An 18,567-nucleotide genomic window follows, 5' to 3' on the forward strand; every position below is an offset into this window, starting at 1 on the left:
TGTAATGTTCTCAATTATGTTAAACTGCTTTTAGTTTTGGAGTTTTAAAACTGCTGCTTTCTGGTTTACATTTTTTCAACCGGTTATCTTTGTATTATTATCGACTGTTCTTATGCAGGTTCTGCTAATTTTGAAATCTGATATACAGTGCATATCTGTTTAGACTAGACTATTTTGTGTTTGTTCATTCCTATAGTAAGGAGGAACAAACCGTGCACGCATGCGTTCCTTGAAATCATACCAAGAGACCACAACTGACCTCTTGCTCAAACCAATGTCCATTAAAACTTTATGTCACCACTGCATGGCATAATCTAAAAATTCTAGGGAAGTTAACTTAACCTTTTGGTCCTCTTGAACCTCATACACATTAAAGACTTATTCTTTTTTAGCTTCCCATCCTAAATACTAATTGCGATCACTTTCCCATCTAAAACTAGGTAATTTAATAAAAGGAAAAGAAGGCTTTGGTGGTGGGTGTTGATGGCGCCTCTCTTTAAAGTTATGCACTCTCAAATCTTGATCTTCTTCTTGAATCCCATAATGTGTGTCACTTCTAGTACATCTTCTCGATTCCCATCTCTTTTCTCTAGTTTGTCTCTCTTGAGCCTCTTCTAATCTTTGCAACCTTTCCACTAATTGCCTCATTTCCTCTTCTTTTTGGGCCAAAGTCCTCTTAGTGTCCGCAAGCTCTCCCAAAAGATATGCCTTTTGAGAAGATTGTGGCTTTGAAGATTCACCTGAAGACAAATGAGCCATAATTTTCACACAAAAAAAACAAACAATTAGTGAAAAATAACAATCTTATCCACTTACTCACTTGTATCACTCAGCTATTTAGTAAAGGAGGAAAAATTGTAATGCACTCAAGAAAGATTTGCAGTCTAAAAACAAGGTTTACACTTGGTGGTAAACACTTCAAGTGAAAGATGGCAAAGCTCTTACACTTGTTCACCAAAGATCACCGCAACAAAACTTAAGAAAGATTTAAAAGACAAGCAAGCAAAGCTTAAAAGAAAGAAAGTTAAACCAAATGGGAAAAAAGATAGTGACAAAACTTTAGAGAAGACAAACAAGAAAAACACTCAAAAAAAAGACTCAAAGAAACTTACTTCAACTTTAATTTTGAAGGTTTGGATGTCCATAGAAATTGTTAAAGCAAGAAGGATTAAATTCCACAAGTATGAACACAATTTTCCATATACTTAGAATCCTCTTTAGTAATTTGTAAAGTGAAAGTTGAAATGTGAATGCTCTCAGTTTTGTTTTTATGGATCCAAAAGTTCCATATCCTTTTTGCAAACATTTTTTTTTTCATTTCACTTTTCAATTTTCGAAAAAAAAAAAGATGTTGGGTTTGGATTCAAATCATAGGAACACTTGCATTCTATGTTTGGAATTAAATCAACCACTACTCAAATAACTTCTAATTTGTTTTTAACTCTTCACAATTAAAATCAAAATAAGTAGAAAGGAATTAAGATTCCTAGAACACTAAGAACATAAGACTCAAACAAAAGAGGTAAGGAAAAAAAATTGACAAAAAAAAAATTCAAAAGCAAAATTAAAGTGCTTAATGAATAAAAAGCGGAATTATAAATGAAAAGGAATTAAAAGGCAAAATTTAAATTGCTTGAAGATAAAAAGAATTTCGTATAGATCTAGAACGACCCTCACAAATTGTAAAAACTAATTTGTTTAGAATGAATCGAATTAAGGCTATAACATCATCAACAAGAATTAAAATGTGCTGAAAATTAAAGGCAGAAATCAACTCAACAAAGATAAGCACAATTAAAACCATGCTCTGAATACCACATGATGTGAGTTGATTTTAGGATTGCATATTTTTAGTGGTTGCTCTTTGTTTATGATTTTTTATTTTTAGAAATGTAAGGTGAGAACCCAAATAAGATCTCCATTGGACACGAACTTAACCAAGTGGTCAAGTAAGTGTAAGGTTCACTTCTAGAGGGCAAAGAGAAAAACACAATTAAATGCTGACAATGATGCAATGGTGTGGAATTGAAGATAATAAGGCAACGATAACCAAAAATTTAAGAGAAAAATATGAAAGTATAAAGAGGAATGGAAATGGAGGGCACAAAGAAAGATTAAAAAAAGGAATAGTTGAAGAGAGCTTATGGAAGAAAGAAAGATGTCACGCCACTTGGAGAACAGAGGACTCCAAGATCAATGGTGCAAAGAGCCGCCACTTGAGATGTTACCCACCCAAGATAAGACCCAAAAAATGAGAGCTCACAAGTCTCACAAAATTACTCCTGCAAAGTTTCTTTACTATTCCATTTCAATGTCTCATACATGGAGGAAGGCACCCTTCATATAGGAAGGAGTTACTTGGAGGGCAAGATGAGTGAAGGGTAGAATGGGAGGGAAGAGGGGTTGCCTAGGGTGTTGACCATGGTCAAAACCGCACCTTAGGCCTAGCTTCTAGAAGTTAGGTTAAAACCATATATCTAGGTGCATGTGTCATGAAAAGTGGGCTTGGCACAAGCTCATTTTGCTAAGTACACTCCTATGTATGCTATGTAAACTTACTCTAGCTTATTCTTCTATTTGGACCCCTAAAGTGAGCCTAATTTATTTACAACATCTTTGTCTTGTAAAAAGACTAGAAGAAAGAACATTTGATGTTCTGGTTTATGCCCAGTTCTTCTTCAATTGAGGTCCTTCTGGTATTTGGTGGGACCTTGTCTTAAATGATAAGATGTCTGATCACATTGTGAATTGTCTCTTGAGTCCTTGGTCATCTACTTGGCTACTAGGATTGTATCATTAGCTTAGGACTGGATGTAGCTCTTGGTTAAGAGTAAACCAGTATAAACATCTTGTGTGATTCTTTCTATCCCTACACTCATAAACTATTTTAACATTGTCTTTAAATTCTATTTGTATAAACAACCGATTGTTTCGTGAAAACAACTTGTTGATTTTCTAGAATCAAACATAAAACAGTTTTTTATTGGTTGAACATAATTTTTAATTGATTGACTCTTAAAAACTTTTCACTCTACCTTCAATCTTTGTGAAAATCTTTCAAAAAGAGTTCACCCCCTCTTGTTTAGCCCTCTAATTCTAACAATTGGCATCAGGAGCTGAGTTCTTGAAAGTCACTCAAGTTTTCGATCCTAAAACCTTTTTAAATGGCTGAAAAACTACCCTTTGAGGAAGGGGCTTTTATAAATAGGTCATTGTTTTTGTGGACTGAACTATCAATTTTGGAATGTTAGAATGAAAATCTTTGTTGAATTAATTGATAGAGGAATCTATATGTTGTACCCAAATTTGAAAAAGATGATGTTTTCATTGAAAAATCTTGATCCCAATGGACTGAGAGTGAAAGTAAAAGAGCTCAATATGATTGCATTTCCAAAAACATCATCACCTATGCTTTGAATTCTGACGAGTTTTTCAGGGTCTCACAATGTGCTTCTGCAAAAGGATGTGGGACATCCTTGAGGTTACCCATGAAGGCACCACTGATGTGAAGAGAGCAAGGAAGCATGCTCTGATTCAAGAATATGAAATGTTCAAAGGCCAATCAAAACCCTTTTCCCGTTTTTTTGAAAAACAACTGATAATTTTTTCGAAACAACCGGTTGAAACGTGCTTTTATTGCATGAAAATGGGCCCTACTGTTAGATTATACAAAGTAAGAAGGTTTTTTGTTCCCAAAGGTATTTTGAAATGGGTTCCTAAGGTTCTTACTAACATCATTGGACCCAAACTCATAAGGGGACCAAATCTTGCTCCTTGATCTTGTTTCTTGCAGGGTTCTTTGATGGCAAATAAGCACTTGTGGTACCTGGAAAGTGGTTTCTCTAAGCACATGACAGGGGATAAAAGCAAGTTTGTCAATCTTTTCCTTAAGCAAGAAGGTCATGTGACTTATGGGGACAACAACAAAGGGAAAATTCCTTGAAGAGGAACCATTGGAGACAAGAACACCTTCTTGATCAATAATGTGTTATTTGTGGAAGGTCTAAAGCATAACCTCCTAAGCATAAGCCAACTGTGTGACAAAGGTTATCAAATAACCTTCAAGCCCAACACGTGTGACATAAGCCTGCTGAAATCACAAGAAGTTTTGTTGATTGGTCAAAGAATCAACAATGTCTATTTACTTGATATCTCACATTCTGCATCTATTGGCTGCCTTATAACCAAACATGAGGACTTCTAACCAAATATGAGGAATCATGGTTATGACATAGAAGGAGAGAACGCATCCATATGCATCATCTAAATAAATTATTTCAAGAGATTTTGTGGTAGGTTTACCCTCAAGTTTGATGAAAAAATGAATAGTGGTATTTTTCTTGGTTATTCCTTAACTAGCCATGCTTATAGAGTATATAACAAAAGACTTATGACTGTGGATGAGTCCATTCATGTTGTCTTTGGTGAAAATAACCCTAAGAACATAACTCTGTGAAGAATTATGTAGAAGAACATGATCAGAAGACCATTCTGCAGAAGCTGGAATCTTGTCCAGAAAAACAACTGGTTGATTCTACGAAACAACCTGTTGAAATTCTGCATTAGGATGATCAGCCCAAAGAATGGAGAATTACAAGAGACCTTTATATGGACAACATCATCGGACAGATTGATAAGGGAGTCTCAACTTGAAATTCTATCTCAAATTACTGCAAACACATGGCTTTTGTATCTCAAATTGAACATAAATCCATTTGTGATGCACTTAAGAATTTGTTGCAACTATGTATAGGGAATTTGAAATGTCTATGATGGGGGATTTATCCTTCTTCTTAGGGATACAAGTCAAGCAATTAAAGGATGACATCTTCCTAAGCCAAAGGTGCAAGCTAGATAGAAAGAGCATAAGTGGCACATGTCATTTTCTTGGAGCAAGCCTCATATCTTGCCATAGCAAGAAGCAAGCTTGTGTGACTCTCTCAACTGCAGAAGCTAAGTATATAGCTATTGGTATTTGTTGTGCACAAATCCTTTGGATCAAACAACAACTAGAAGACTTTGGCTTGAAGGTTAACAATGTACCCTTGCTTTGTGATAATACAAGTGCAATCAACCTCACTAAAAATCCAATTCAGCATTCAAGGACTAAGAACATTGAGATTCACTGCCATTTTATAAGGGATCATGTGAGCAATGGGGATAGTGAAATTCAGTTTATTGAAACTGAAAAGCGACTTGCAGATATCTTCACTAAGCCACTGCCTCGAGAAAGGTTTTTCTTCTTAAGAAATGAGTTGGGTATCCTTGGTTCTCAAAATCTTTCTTAATTCTGTTTTTATCCATTCTCTTAGCCTATTTGTAAAGACAAATAAGGGGAGAAATTGGGGGTTTATGTGTTGTAATTCTGTTATTCTGTGGTGTGTGCAAATCTGTTTAGAACTATTGCTACCAAGTTCTAATACACCACTGATTCTGCTGCCTAGTTCTGTTGCACAAGCACTGGTTTGACACTATTTTTCTAGTTTTCTGCATATACATGTGCAAATCTGTGTGTGCCTTTTTAAATATGGTTTATTCTGCTGTTATGTATGCTTTGTATATGCATATATTCTATTTTCCATGACTTATCAGGTTCAAACACTACAACACTAGCAAACCAGGGATTTGTATTAATCAAATAGGGGGAGATTGTTGAACAATGTGCTTTGAGTCTCCAAATCCAAGGGGAAAGCTTAAAGACCTTGTTGTTGGTTGTGTGTGTGTTGTCTAATAGTCTTTGAAATGTTAATTCACTCCTTAAGATGATCCAAGTTCATTTGAATATTAATCTTTTTGAAAAGATGGGTTTTCTAAAAGGGTGTGAAATTTCAACCTATTGAAATGTCGATTCAACTTGTTGTTTGACACTTAGTGGTTTTTAAAATGGCTTGGAAAAGCTTAGCTTTGTTTTGGCTTTGCAGTCAAACAGATTCAACCGATTGTTTCGAGAAATCAATTGGTTGTTTTTTCTGAAAACCTTAACAGAATTTTGTTAAGAGGTTTTAATCTGTTTTAAATGATTCCAACAGCTTTTGGTTTTTGATTTAACTACTTTGACAATTTGATTGGAGTATAAAAAGGTTGTTTTACACTCCTATGCATTAAATAAGAAAAAGAGATCAATCAAAAACAATTTTCAAGATTTCAAAAGGCTTTTGGATCATCTCAAGTGTGGAATAGGATAGGGTCTTGCAATTCTAAACTTTAATCTTTGATTTTCCCCAAGTGTATTATATTCCTTTCTTCCTTGAACATTTTATTTATGTTTGTTCTTGTGTGAGCCAGTTTCAAAAGGTGTTTCTGGAAACTGTGTTGTTTGCCAAAGAGTGGTTTGTGTTCTTGAAGGGTTCAAGATAATCACTCTTGGTGTGTGTTTTGTAATCTAAGGTTGATCACATAGTGAATTCTCAGTGGTTAGTTGAGGACTGAATGTAGCTCTGGGTTAAGAGTGAACCAATATAAACATCTTACGTGATTCTCTCTATCCCTACACTCAAAAATTATTTTAACATTGTTTTTCAATTCTGCTAGTATAAAAAACCAGTTGTTTTGTGAAAACAACTAGTCGATTTTCTGGAATCAAACTTAAAATAGTTTTTTTATTGGTTGAAAAAAAAATTCAATTGATTGACTTTTCACAACTTTTCACTTTACCTTCAATCTTTGCGAAAATATTTCAAAAACAATTCACCCCCTCTTGTTTTGCCCTCTAATTCTAACAGTTTCTTCCTACCACAAACGATCCACCCAAAACTAGTAAGGATATTCTAGAAGAATGCTAGATTGTCAAAAGATAAATTTATCGTCTCCATGATCTTTTACAAAGAAGACATTTTATACCAAGTAAGTGATGGAAATCATTCAGCCTCGAAACTTTTGGCTAAGAAGATAGACAAATATCGTGCTTTATTGGAGAGGAACACTCATAAATTGAAGAGTTTTTTCTTCTTCTTAACCTTGTAAACTATATAGAGTAGTTAGAAATTATTTTGGGGCCTTGTATTTTGGGCCTAGTAGAGTAGGGTGCAAATAGAAAAGAGAGTAGAGTGTAAAATAGGAAAAGGGATATGTAAATAGGAAAATAGGCAAGGATGGCATGAAGGTCCACGTGTCCTCTCTTCAATGGATAGAATTTTCCTCCAATGAACATATGCCACTTGTCACCCTCCCATTGGATAGGATTTGCACTAATAAGGAGGTGACACTTGTCACACTCTAATTTGAGAGGTTTTGAAAGACTTTCTCCTATAAATAGGAATCTCTTGTACATGTACTTTCAACTTTGATTTGAGTAAAGAAATGTTATCCAGTTTTTTATCCTCTAAGCACATGATCCTGAGGTAGTCAATGAATTCTATGTCAATGCTTGGACAGGAGGTGAAGGAGCTTAGGAAATGAGATCAAGACTAAGAGGAAAATGGGTGCCCTTTGATAGAGATTCTATCATTGCCTTTTTGGGAGATTCTTTGCAACTGAGAGGAGATGATGATTGTACTTATCACCAACTGAGAGTTAAAACATATGGCTTTAATGATGATGAAGTGGATAGGGAAATTTGTTTAGTCAATCACTCCTATAAAATAAGCCCAATTGGGAAACCATAGAAAACTTTAAGGAAACACATGAAGACCCTATCTCAAGTTTGGATGGTATTCGTGTTAGCTAACATGGTGTCCATTGGTCCTGTGTTACACCTTAATATTCCCAAGTGTCATCTTCTCTATTGCCTCTTAAAAAATAAATTATTGTGTTGATGTTGCTAAGATTATTTATCATGAAATATGTAAGTTTCTTAGATTATAAGTTAATCAGAAGTCAAAAGGTTCTTTGGGGTTTCCTGCTTTGATAACTACTCTTTGTGCAACTCATGGGGTTGGGGCAAACCCATCAACAAAAATTACACCTCCAATTTATCTAAAATTTATTGTGAATAATTGTATTGCTACATGGGAGCAAGCTCTACAAGCTGGTGATGTTGCTATTCATCATTCACCAATCCATCACCTTGACTCATCATCATCTTTCAGGGAGGATAGGATACTGGAACAAATGCAACATATGCTATTGGAACAAAGAGCCACATGGGAGCATATACAAATGCAGAAAAGTGCTAATCATAGAGGGATAAAGCATTTTCATCAAGCTGCATATCAAAATATCCCTCAAGGGCAACCCAACCCCTATATGCATCTAGAACAATTTGAGGCTTATGTATCTTGGCCTGGGGTCAAATTTTATTATTCAGGGGGGTAGATCCAGTAAATGATGCAAGGCCATGTACCGCTGTAGATAAAGAATTTAATACAGAGCTAGATGAATTCTTGGGAAGAGAAGATTGAGCAAAAACATGGTTTTATTTTTCTAGTTTTCTTTTCTTTTCAGTAATTTTAAATTTTGTTTTATTTTTGTAGTTGTTTATTTCTGTCTATTTATTATTTGCTTATTTTTGTTTTAAATGGTCTGTATTTTTATTCTTGAATTAATTTCTTCCTTATTTTGTTATTTTTATTTAAATGTCTTGTATTTTTATTCTTGAATAATTTTATTGAATTATTTTTAGTTTTAATTTAATTATTGAGTGGTTTCTAGTTTTATTTTTCTTAAATAAATAAGAACTACAATATTAAATTTGAATGGTGGAAGAAAGGACTTTGTGCTTATATATTAAATAGTGAAATGAATTAGACACAGGTTGGAAAAGAAAATGTGATTGAATCTTTATTCAAATGTAGTAGAATTTATGATACATGAAAATTTAACAGGATGATTTATTAGAATAGAAAATGACAAAACTATAAGGAATGAGACCAATTAAACCAAATGAGTGTGTGAACATTAAACAGTTTTGAGAGTTCTACTGATAGATTGACAATTATGGTTGCTTTATTTTTATTTTTTGTTACATTATAAAAGAGCATGAAGATGATCGATGCATTTGTATTAATTAGGAAACCAGGGTCAAATAGCCAACCTTTATGTAAATATAATTCATTTATTGATAACCCTTTTTTAGCCAAGAATTTTTGTTATTATTGCACCCTACGCCTTTAATGATATATTTTCCTACCCATTGGCATTGACATTTTTATTTTTTGTTACATTATAAAAGAGAATGAGATGGTCGAGGCATTTGTGTTAATTAGGGAACCAAGGCCAAATAGCGAACATTTATGTAAATATAATTCATTATTGATAACCCTTTTTGAGCTAAGAGTTTTTGTTATTATTGCACCCTACGCCTTTAATGATATATTTTCCTACCTATTGACATGTTTAAGGAAGGAAAACATATATGCAATACATATAAAAAAGGGAATAAATTATTTCTGTTGATTAAAAAAATGTTGAAAAAAAAACATGTTGAAATCATGAATAAGAAGAAAGAAAATGAGGAAAAGTGTGACGTCAAAGAAAATGGTGATTAGATAACACATATGTACTATAATTGGATTGTAAGTATGTTCTTCTTTAAAATATGCATTTTGTTATCTTAAAAAGCAATACTTTTTGGAAGCCCAACCTTATTATAACCCTGTAAAAGACCTTAAGATTCATGTTTCTAATATGTTTGTGATATGAAGATGAAATGAAAAGCAAATGTGATTTGTTATGATTCATTGAAAATAGAGAAAAATACTTACCTTTGAGAATATGACAAGAAATTCCTTGATAAATTGTCATTTTATTGTTTTAGTTCGATCTTGGAAGTTTATTGTATATTTTGCTATATTTGAATTTGGAAGCAACATAAGTTTCTAATTTAATATGTTGTTTAGTGAATTAAGTTGTTTTGATATTTAAATTCAAATATGATTTAGTTATATTCATTTACTTTGTTTGAGGTCAAGTAAGATTCTATGTTGGGGGAGTTGATAAGTGTTATATTTCAGTAATATTTCATATTAAAATACAAACACTTATAGATATTTATTGATAAAATAATTATAATATAACCCTTAATTTATGAATTTAAACATTTTTACATATTTTGTGGTTATAATATGAATAAGAACGATTTATTCTCAAATTTGTATTAATTTCAGGATTCTAGGGATACATAGAGATGAAAGGGCAAAAGGAGAATATACAAAGATAAAAAGGTAAAGATGGAATGCTCAAAGACTCGCCCAAACTCACCTAAGCCAGAAGCTTCCAAAGGATCTCGCCCAAGCAAGCTCAGTCACACCTAGGTGAGATCACTCTAGAGATATTGGGTATGTTTTCATCTAACTCGCTCAATCACGCCGAGACGAGGAGTCACTTCGCCTAAGCCCAACTAGGTTAAATATGAGGCGTGAGGGACAACCCTAGACATCATTTGGAGAATAGAAGGTGATAAAAAACCTTAGAGGAGGCAACCGTCAAGGAGAAACATCCTGAATCTTCTTTGTTTGCTTTCCATGCTTGTAATGGCCAACATGAGTGGTTAATTCTACCCTTTAGGATTTGGAGTAATTTGTTCAAACTCTTATGTATTGAGGTGATATTTAAATATAATATTTTGTTCTTGATTGATTGATTGGTATTGTCATTTTATTCATAAAGCTTGTTTACGATGATTTTGATCCTTAGATTTGACTGAAAAAAAACTTCTAAGTTTTTTACTTAAATGATAATGCTTAACATATTTGAATGCTAGGAATAGATTTGAAATGTTAATTTCTATCAACATCTAATCATAATGATAAAGATTTTTTATAAATATGCGAGGAATCGATATTTAGGAGACTCTCTTAATAATTTTAAACGTGAGAAATCGATATAAATGAATTTTATATGGACATCAACATCAATCAAATGATAGAATATTATTATGTTTTTCAAAATACAAAAGAGAAAGAAGGATGAACTTCAATCCCAATTATCCTTTTTTTTCTCCTTTATTTTAATATGGTATCAGAGCCATTTAGAGTCTATTATAGCGAGAATTTGTTGGACTCACCAGGTCACCTGCTACAGACCGCAATCGGATCATCCATAAATATATAGTCTCATGCACGATTTGGAGGGTTTCAACATGAGGGGAGTGTTGGAGATCCTACATCGACTAGAGATAAAAACATTTTATTGTATATAAGTGGGTGCAAACATCACCTTATGAGCTAATTTTATAAGGTTTAGTTAGGCTTAAAATTGACTTCTTAAAACTAAGAATAGATTTTGAAACTTTTCAATGCTTCATACAATGATTTATTTGGCCATTTCCTGAAAGTGGAGATATTTTATTAAGAGAATAGATTTTCTAATATTACAACACATTTTTTTCTTTGAATACTAAGATATTAAGTTTCTAAAAAAAATAAGTTTTTTTTTATATGAGGATATATATATATAGATGGAACTATTTAAGAACTTTTCTTCAACAATTAATTAGTTAGGCTTTGGTTTGGATGAGATTGCAACCAAACATTAGCTTCCCCGATAAAAAAAAAATACGAAAAACCAAAGATAAATTGTTTCATCATCTCTGTGGGATTCTCATGGTTCCACATAATTCATAAAACATCAACAAACGTGTATATGGACTTTCATGGTCCATTCTAAAAATTCATATACACTTATTAAGATAAGGATGAAGGTTTCATTTTCAAGGTGATGGGAGTGGTGGGAGGAACAAGAATATTGGGCCTTTATTTATAAGCATATTCTTATGTTTGAAGCTTGAATAGATGTTTAGAAGAAAAAGTTAACTTTTGTTAGAATTTAGAAATGAAAAATGGACTCAAGGATGTTTAACACTGAATACGAATTTAATCTAAGTGGGTTATATAAATGTGAATGTTTGAATATAAGAGTAGGACAAAATGAAACATGTTATTTATTACTTGTTAATGGTATCATTACAAAGTTTCAAGAAAGAGATTATTAATACTATATATAGAAATAATTTCCCAATATAAATTATCATATTCATTCATTGATAATAATATACTAATAAATTAGTCATTAATAATAAATAATTAAATTATTTTTGACATTACAAAAAAAAACAACTTAATTTTTAAAATATTTTCAGTTTATTAAAAACTTAAAGTTGAAATTATTTATTTTTATATATTCATTTCAATTTATTATTTCATAATTTTGTTTCTACTCCTAAAACCCTTTTTTTTTAAATTGGAAAAACTAGGGGTAAGGATTTAGGACCTGGACCGATTCTGACCCAATTCAAAACAGTCGCATTTGGGTAAGATGTGGGTAAAGGATAATTACTTTTGGTTCTAAGTTAATTCTGGAAAAATCATTCACAATTATTTCGTTCATTACTAATTTAAATAACTTCACTATTTTTTCAACTCATTTTATAATTTTCCTGCTAATTTATTATTCGTTTACACATTTTTTTCTCATCAACATAATTTTTTTAATAATAATGTTATATGCGCATAAAATATAAATCATTAGATTAAAAAGTTAGATATATAATTCATGATATTTGTAAAAAATAGTATTTATATTGTATAGTATTTAACATGTTTTGTGATGTAAAATAATCATTACTTCATGCGTATGATATAATGCATGAACTAAAGTGGAGAAATAGCATTATGGAACATGTCAATAAGAAAAAAGGAGAAATCTCTGTGTTTCTATAATGGTGTTAACAATAAAAAAAATTGATAAAATGGCAGAAAACGTGGTAACCTATTTCCGAATGGCTTCTCTATACAAATCTCTCACCCTCTACATACAACAAATCATCAGATTTACTAAAAAGTAATTGATGACTAGGAATATGCCCTACCATTAACTATTTCTAATAATTTCTAGCTAAAGCTAACTATTCTAATCATCATAGAAGCTCCCCAGCCACTCAAAAGGGGGATTTTCTTTTTCTTTTTCTTTTTCTTTTTCTGTTGAAACCTGGTCAGTCAGTAGTAGTCATTTCCTATCACCACAGCATTTTGCACCTTTTCCTTCTTCAAGTTTCTGCCACAAACAGAGCATCTCCCTAGGGCCCTGGTAATGGGCAACCACATAACCATCCTTACAACCCTCAGGATACACTCTGTCCTCATTCTCACACCGAACATCTACACCTTCCTTCTTCATGTCTGCAATCCAAATTCCCATTGCAACGTCTTCTAATTTAAACATCTGTGGGACAGTTAGGATTGAATCGTTAAGTCACTCTAACGATGTCACTGAACTTGAGGTCAAAACAAAATAATTCTAACAGATTTCAAGAAGTAACACATTTTATCATATACCTTCAAATGGTTCTCTCTGAATTTCTTGGCAACCGTTCTTGCTATATCGTGTGAGACCACATAGCCGGGACCATGTGCCCAAGGAGGATAAGTTCCTTCGCTCCATTCCTTTCAAGTAGCAAGCAATAAGATGATAACTACTTAGTACGACGGAGTGGGTAGACAACAAAAACAAAAGGCAATATATATATATGTATGTGTATAATAAGACAAAGCATATGAAATGAAAGCAATAATTTTAAAAATAGAATAGCTATGGTTCAAAGAAAAAAACGGGGAGCATGCTTAAAATTCCCGGACTTCTAAAAGTATAGCAACTAGCAAGCAGCAATTCAGTCTAGTATTTTGAGTGTTTTTTTTCAATTGAGTTCTGATAGCGTAACTAGAACAACTCAGGTCTCGTTGATTAATAATCAAGTTTCAATACTACCACGGGAAATTATAATCGTTATAAATAAAATAGATACTTCACAGAGACCAACACTTTCAATTAATATCTATTTACAAGCAAGCCTTATTAACAAAGTTTCATATCACATAAGCTAATAATAACTATTTTTAAAGTATAGGTAATAAAATTATAATCAGAAAGTAAAAACATAAACACATGGAGCAAGAGAGATTTAATTCTTAAATGATAAAAATATCTCTACCTCTGGGCTGATGTACCATTTGCTATCTGTATTTCGATGAGGTCTGGAATCCGAATTGATGAGTCCATACAGTAACCCATGATCAACATTGATCCTGTGCAAAGAGCCTAGAACTTCATCTACCCTGACAAACGCATCATCATCCGTCTTCATGACAAACTTTGCCGAAACTTGTGTCTGTTGAAGGATCATATGAATAAGTCGAGGAAGGATTCTCCAAATAAAAGGAAGAGACAAGACATTACCCCAAAAAGGCAGATTGCCAAAGTTTTCCACGTGATGAGGCTGTAGTAGTCAACAAATGGCATCAGCTGCACGTCTCCATAAGTTTGTGCTTCCCTCCACAGCTCTTCATTAACTATTGGGCTTTTATGCTGCATGAGCTCAAACAAAAAGATCAATTCAGTAAAATTCTACATGTAACACTGTATTAACAGAGAATTTCAAAAAGTAGCAAATATCACGTCCATCTAGATCTTTATCGGAATGAAAAGGCTAAGATATTGAAAATAATGCTCCAGTGCAACCAACATTTCAGCAACTTTTGCTACTTGGTAAGAAAAGTTTGAAGAACTCAAATTTAAGAAAAAATCAAGAAACTTAATTTATACAATGAAGTATTTTTTGTCCAATTCCACTGACATTTAGAATCATACGAGAAAATCACAAACAATACCCACCAAACCAACAAAGAAGCGCACAGCTGTCATATTTGATCGAACAGCATTGTACTGCATCCAGGTTCTTCTAACAGCCATTCGACGTTTAAAATTGTTAGCAGTAGAGAAAACACCAATGAAGAGATCCAATGGGGTCTGTGCAGATATAGGACTTGATTTCAATGATTCTAGGTCAATTATATGCTCTGAATCCTCTGATGTGGGCAGACCACTAGCAAGAATAGATATTAATTTGATGTCCCCTGAGATTTTTATTTCACTGACAAGCCATGGCTCCAACGTCTGACATGTAACCAGCTGAGTCAGTCAATATACTAAAACATGAAATTATTATACTTTTACGTTAAATAATAACAAAGGAGAAAGGAAGTACTTCACGAAAAGCAAATGAAGTTACGTGCTTTCCATCAACTGTCATCTGGATTCCCTCAGATCCCACCCTTAAAGTTGCAACAAATGGGTAACCCTGCTTAAAAGGAAAGTATTTCCTATTCATCGATTGTTCTTCCGTTGTTAAAGATTCTCTTGAAGTGTGGGAATGCATCCCAGCTGTGTGAAGTTGGCTAATGTTCTTCCCTACAATCTTATTACACTGCTCCAATTCATCAACTGGCAAAAGAAACAGCAATATTAAACAAAGTAGTTATCCAAAAGCAGTTTATGGAATTATACTCAACATTTGGATCAGGAAAAACCACACAAATAAAGCTTTAACACAACAATTAATGAAAACAGAACACGTTAAGATAAAAAAAAAACATCTTTTCACAAACAATTGACTTTCGTATGAATAGGATCTAATTCTATTGCATCTATCTCCAAAATCAATAGCATACGAAGACTTGGCAAAAAAATAAGAATATCTTTGATTCAAGAATTCCATATTGCCAACTCTGTCGTTGAACAACACACTCAAGTAATCAACGGGTTCAAATTTTAAGAAATCCTATTTCAAAATTGTGGGGAACTTCCCTATCAATTATGAACACAAACTATTATGGATCTTGAACCAAAAAATGAAAATAGTAATTTCACCTTTTTCGACCTTTTTAGGAGTAGGGGATGGACAACGATCCTCCTCACCCCAATCATGAGCTATAGTCCAGGTGTTTTGGACAATTACTGGATCTTCAGTGATTTTATCCCCATGCAGGCGAACATTATAGTGTAAAATAATTGGTGGATCGGGTTCCCCAGGAAGTGGTTCTCCAGTCAAGTCAATCCGAAAATTACCTAAAAAGCCGTTCGGAATGCCAATTACAGTGATGGAAGAACCTTGTGTCAAGCCACAAGGTACTTGCATTTTGTAACTACTGTTACCAAGTTCAGTGGAATTCATTTTATTAAGAAAGTGGGGACATTGCTTCTCTTTAGTTCTTGAACTATCATTTGCACGACCTTGTTTTTGCTCTTCAATTGAGGAAATAAGAGAGTTCCATGCACTGGCAGCCTCCTTTATGGCTTCTGCTGCACTGGGTAAACCCTGAGTGTGATCAATTAAGTGGTTCAATTGGTTCCATGTCTGCAGAGCTTGTTGCTCGTCTTTGGAAAAGTTGCTCCCAGCAAAGAGGCTAGATACTAAAATATCAGAAGAAATAACTTGAGAATGATCATCTGGATTTTGAATAGCAGCTGGTAGTGTGGGATTTATCCATGCTAGAGGATTAGTTCCATTAACCAGGATAGGAATAGTCAAATAACCTTGACCAATAGAAGTTTTCATGATCCCATTTCGCAGGATCATAAGCATAAACAACATAAACAGTGAAGCAACCAGAACTCCTCCATACAACTTTTTCATTTTGATGATCCTATGAACAAACCAATACTCCTGAATCTTCACAGTACTAGATCAAAAGGATGCCAAACTAGTTCTAAATCGGTCATTATCTTTTCATAAAACTCACTGACGTAATTGTGGAGAAAACAGAGGTGGAAGAAAATATGGGTTGCAGATAGTATTAGTTTTTCTTATCAGATTTCAAGAAACATCTGCAGGAGAACTTTCAGATTACCAAAACTAACTACCAGCCCTCGGAAGCGTGTGTTGAAGCAGACACATCCACCATGAGAATTAGTTGGAATGCATACTAGATTTAGCTAGCATGCCAGACCTGTAATCAGAGCAGAACAAAATTCTTTTAAATACTGTGCTTGGTGTTGCATAAAAAACTGAAGCACATTGTTGTGCCCATGTGTAGAAAACAACTCAAGCCCAACTTGCTAGGAAACTAACACTTGCAACAGAAGGCAAACAACAAACACTGGTGACGTTATGTGTTTTTCAAAAAATCTAAAACGCAAAATTTCTAGATAGAAAATTTTGTACTATGAGTACATGAGTGATATCAGGTCCATTAAAAATAAGTGGATTCAATCATCATCTCAGAACCGTTGAATTTTTATACCCCCATGAAACCATATGGATCATGCTCACAGTTGCTTTGCAAAACAATCTTCGGATTTATCACGGCTTCAGGTATTCCTTGGCTAATACCACCTATGAAAAATATTTTGCATGTACCCGATTAGCATTCAAGTGAAGAAAAATACTTCCAATTCAAATGAAGTATCGTGGAAATTAACATGTGTTCAACGCACCATGCCCTCACTAGGCAAACATTCAAACAAAGTAACAACCACCGTTAGGTCAACATAATACTGCAATATTCGGTACTTACAAAAAGTTAATCCATTTGCATCATAATTGAAACCATAAATTATAATCAGGCGGAAAAGAGAAAAGGAAAAAAAAACACCAAGGACCACACTAAACGTTTCCTAACACTATAACCATGGACAAGTAGAAATTCAATTGAACGAAAACAACGCATTAATTACAATTAAATAAACCAAAAACACCATGACTCCGTCAACCAATATTATAAATTTCAACTCAGATCATACTCCATCCACAGTTGCCTTTATATCTAGCAAAAGTAAAATCTCCTTAAATAATACAAAAGAAAGAAAAATCTTGAAAAATCAAAAGAACTCCAAACGAGTTAGAGCTTGAACTCCAACCAAAGTCGGAACTCTACAGATTAAACACCGACAGAGTTAAAGTATGCATCACGAGCAAAATTGCCAGAATAAAGAAAATGTAAACGAAGTCACAAGCAATCATTATCAGTCAACTGAAAATCGAACAAAAAAACTGTCAATCAATATCGGAACGAAGATTACAGCGTGGAATCAAAGTGCAGAGCAAGCAAACACAGCATCATACAGATCGAACGGCTGCAACACAGAATCTCGAACAGAAGAAAGCCAAAAAGAAAGGAATCAACGAGGGAAGAGCGTGGAGCGAGAGAAAATCGAAAAGCGTGGCAATGTTGAACGGCGGGTAGCGACGGCGGAGCAAGAGAGCGCGGGTTTTACCAGGCGAGATTTTCTCGAGAAATGGCGGAAAATGTAGAGCGAGAAAGAGAGAGAAAGAAGAGAGAGAGAGAGAGAGAGAAGAGAGAAAGGGTTTGTGTCTGCTCTGTGTCTCAGTTTCAAAGCGAAGTTTCACTTCTTTGTGTTGTCTTTGCCTTTGTTCAGGGTGTGTTGAGGTTCCTTCTTCAACTTAATTAGTATAAAAGATTCAAAGACGATGATGACAGAGAAAATAAAAAAGAGAAAAGCAATTTAGAAAAGAGAAAGAGAGAGAAAACTAAAAACACCAACCAAGTTACATTGTTTTGCTAACAGAACGGTGTAAATGGAGATTTGGATAATTTGTAAATTTGTAAATATTATATTTCATTTCTTACAATAAGATAAAAGAAAAAATTTCCTGATAGATTCCATGGACAAATATTTATTAATAAAACTTTTTATTATTCAAAGTAAAGATTTGTCTCCTAGGGAGCTAGCACCAGAAATTTGTACCATCTTTTAATTTCTCTTGATTTTAACTGTTAAAAATGTTCTTACATATTTCTTTTTTATCAGCATGTTATTACATATTTGATTTAAATGCAGGTTTTTTTTAAACCAAAAAATAATCTAATTTAAAAATATATATGTATACTTTTGTAA

The 18,567-nt window shown here is 33.4% G+C and overlaps 1 protein-coding gene across 4 annotated transcripts; it reads right to left on the reverse strand.

The window, feature by feature from the left end:
• Window positions 1–12,562: 12,562 nt before the first annotated feature.
• LOC137810746 (beta-1,3-galactosyltransferase GALT1) lies at window positions 12,563–18,257 on the reverse strand. 4 transcript variants are annotated; one of them, XM_068612162.1, is made up of 9 exons: window positions 17,731–18,147; window positions 16,953–17,044; window positions 15,580–16,658; window positions 14,918–15,153; window positions 14,545–14,826; window positions 14,110–14,238; window positions 13,865–14,041; window positions 13,212–13,319; window positions 12,563–13,098 (listed from the first exon to the last, which is right to left on the reverse strand). In XM_068612162.1, exons 3-9 carry the CDS (start codon window positions 16,343–16,345, stop codon window positions 12,883–12,885), a joined length of 1,914 nt encoding a protein of 637 aa, XP_068468263.1. In that variant the 5' UTR covers window positions 16,346–16,658; window positions 16,953–17,044; window positions 17,731–18,147; the 3' UTR covers window positions 12,563–12,882. The 4 variants fall into 4 exon arrangements, with proteins under 4 accessions (XP_068468263.1, XP_068468265.1, XP_068468264.1 ...); XM_068612164.1 differs by having other exon boundaries at window positions 16,982–17,044; window positions 17,731–18,048; XM_068612163.1 differs by lacking the exon at window positions 17,731–18,147 and adding an exon at window positions 17,146–17,256.
• Window positions 18,258–18,567: the final 310 nt, after the last annotated feature.

The sequence above is a fragment of the Phaseolus vulgaris genome, chromosome 2 (assembly GCF_000499845.2).
Source record: "Phaseolus vulgaris cultivar G19833 chromosome 2, P. vulgaris v2.0, whole genome shotgun sequence".
In the NCBI taxonomy this organism is placed as follows: Eukaryota; Viridiplantae; Streptophyta; class Magnoliopsida; order Fabales; family Fabaceae; genus Phaseolus; species Phaseolus vulgaris.

Bases quoted from the DNA above. Each gene is read 5' to 3' on its own strand.
- LOC137810746 (XM_068612161.1), bottom strand. From the start codon at position 16,345: ATGAAAAAGTTGTATGGAGGAGTTCTGGTTGCTTCACTGTTTATGTTG. The intron at 14,827-14,917 runs GTACTTCCTTTC...GTTACATGTCAG, and splicing joins CTTCATTTGCTTTTCGTGAA to ACGTTGGAGCCATGGCTTGT. The intron at 14,042-14,109 runs GTAATGTCTTGT...ATCCTTCAACAG, and splicing joins TGGCAATCTGCCTTTTTGGG to ACACAAGTTTCGGCAAAGTT.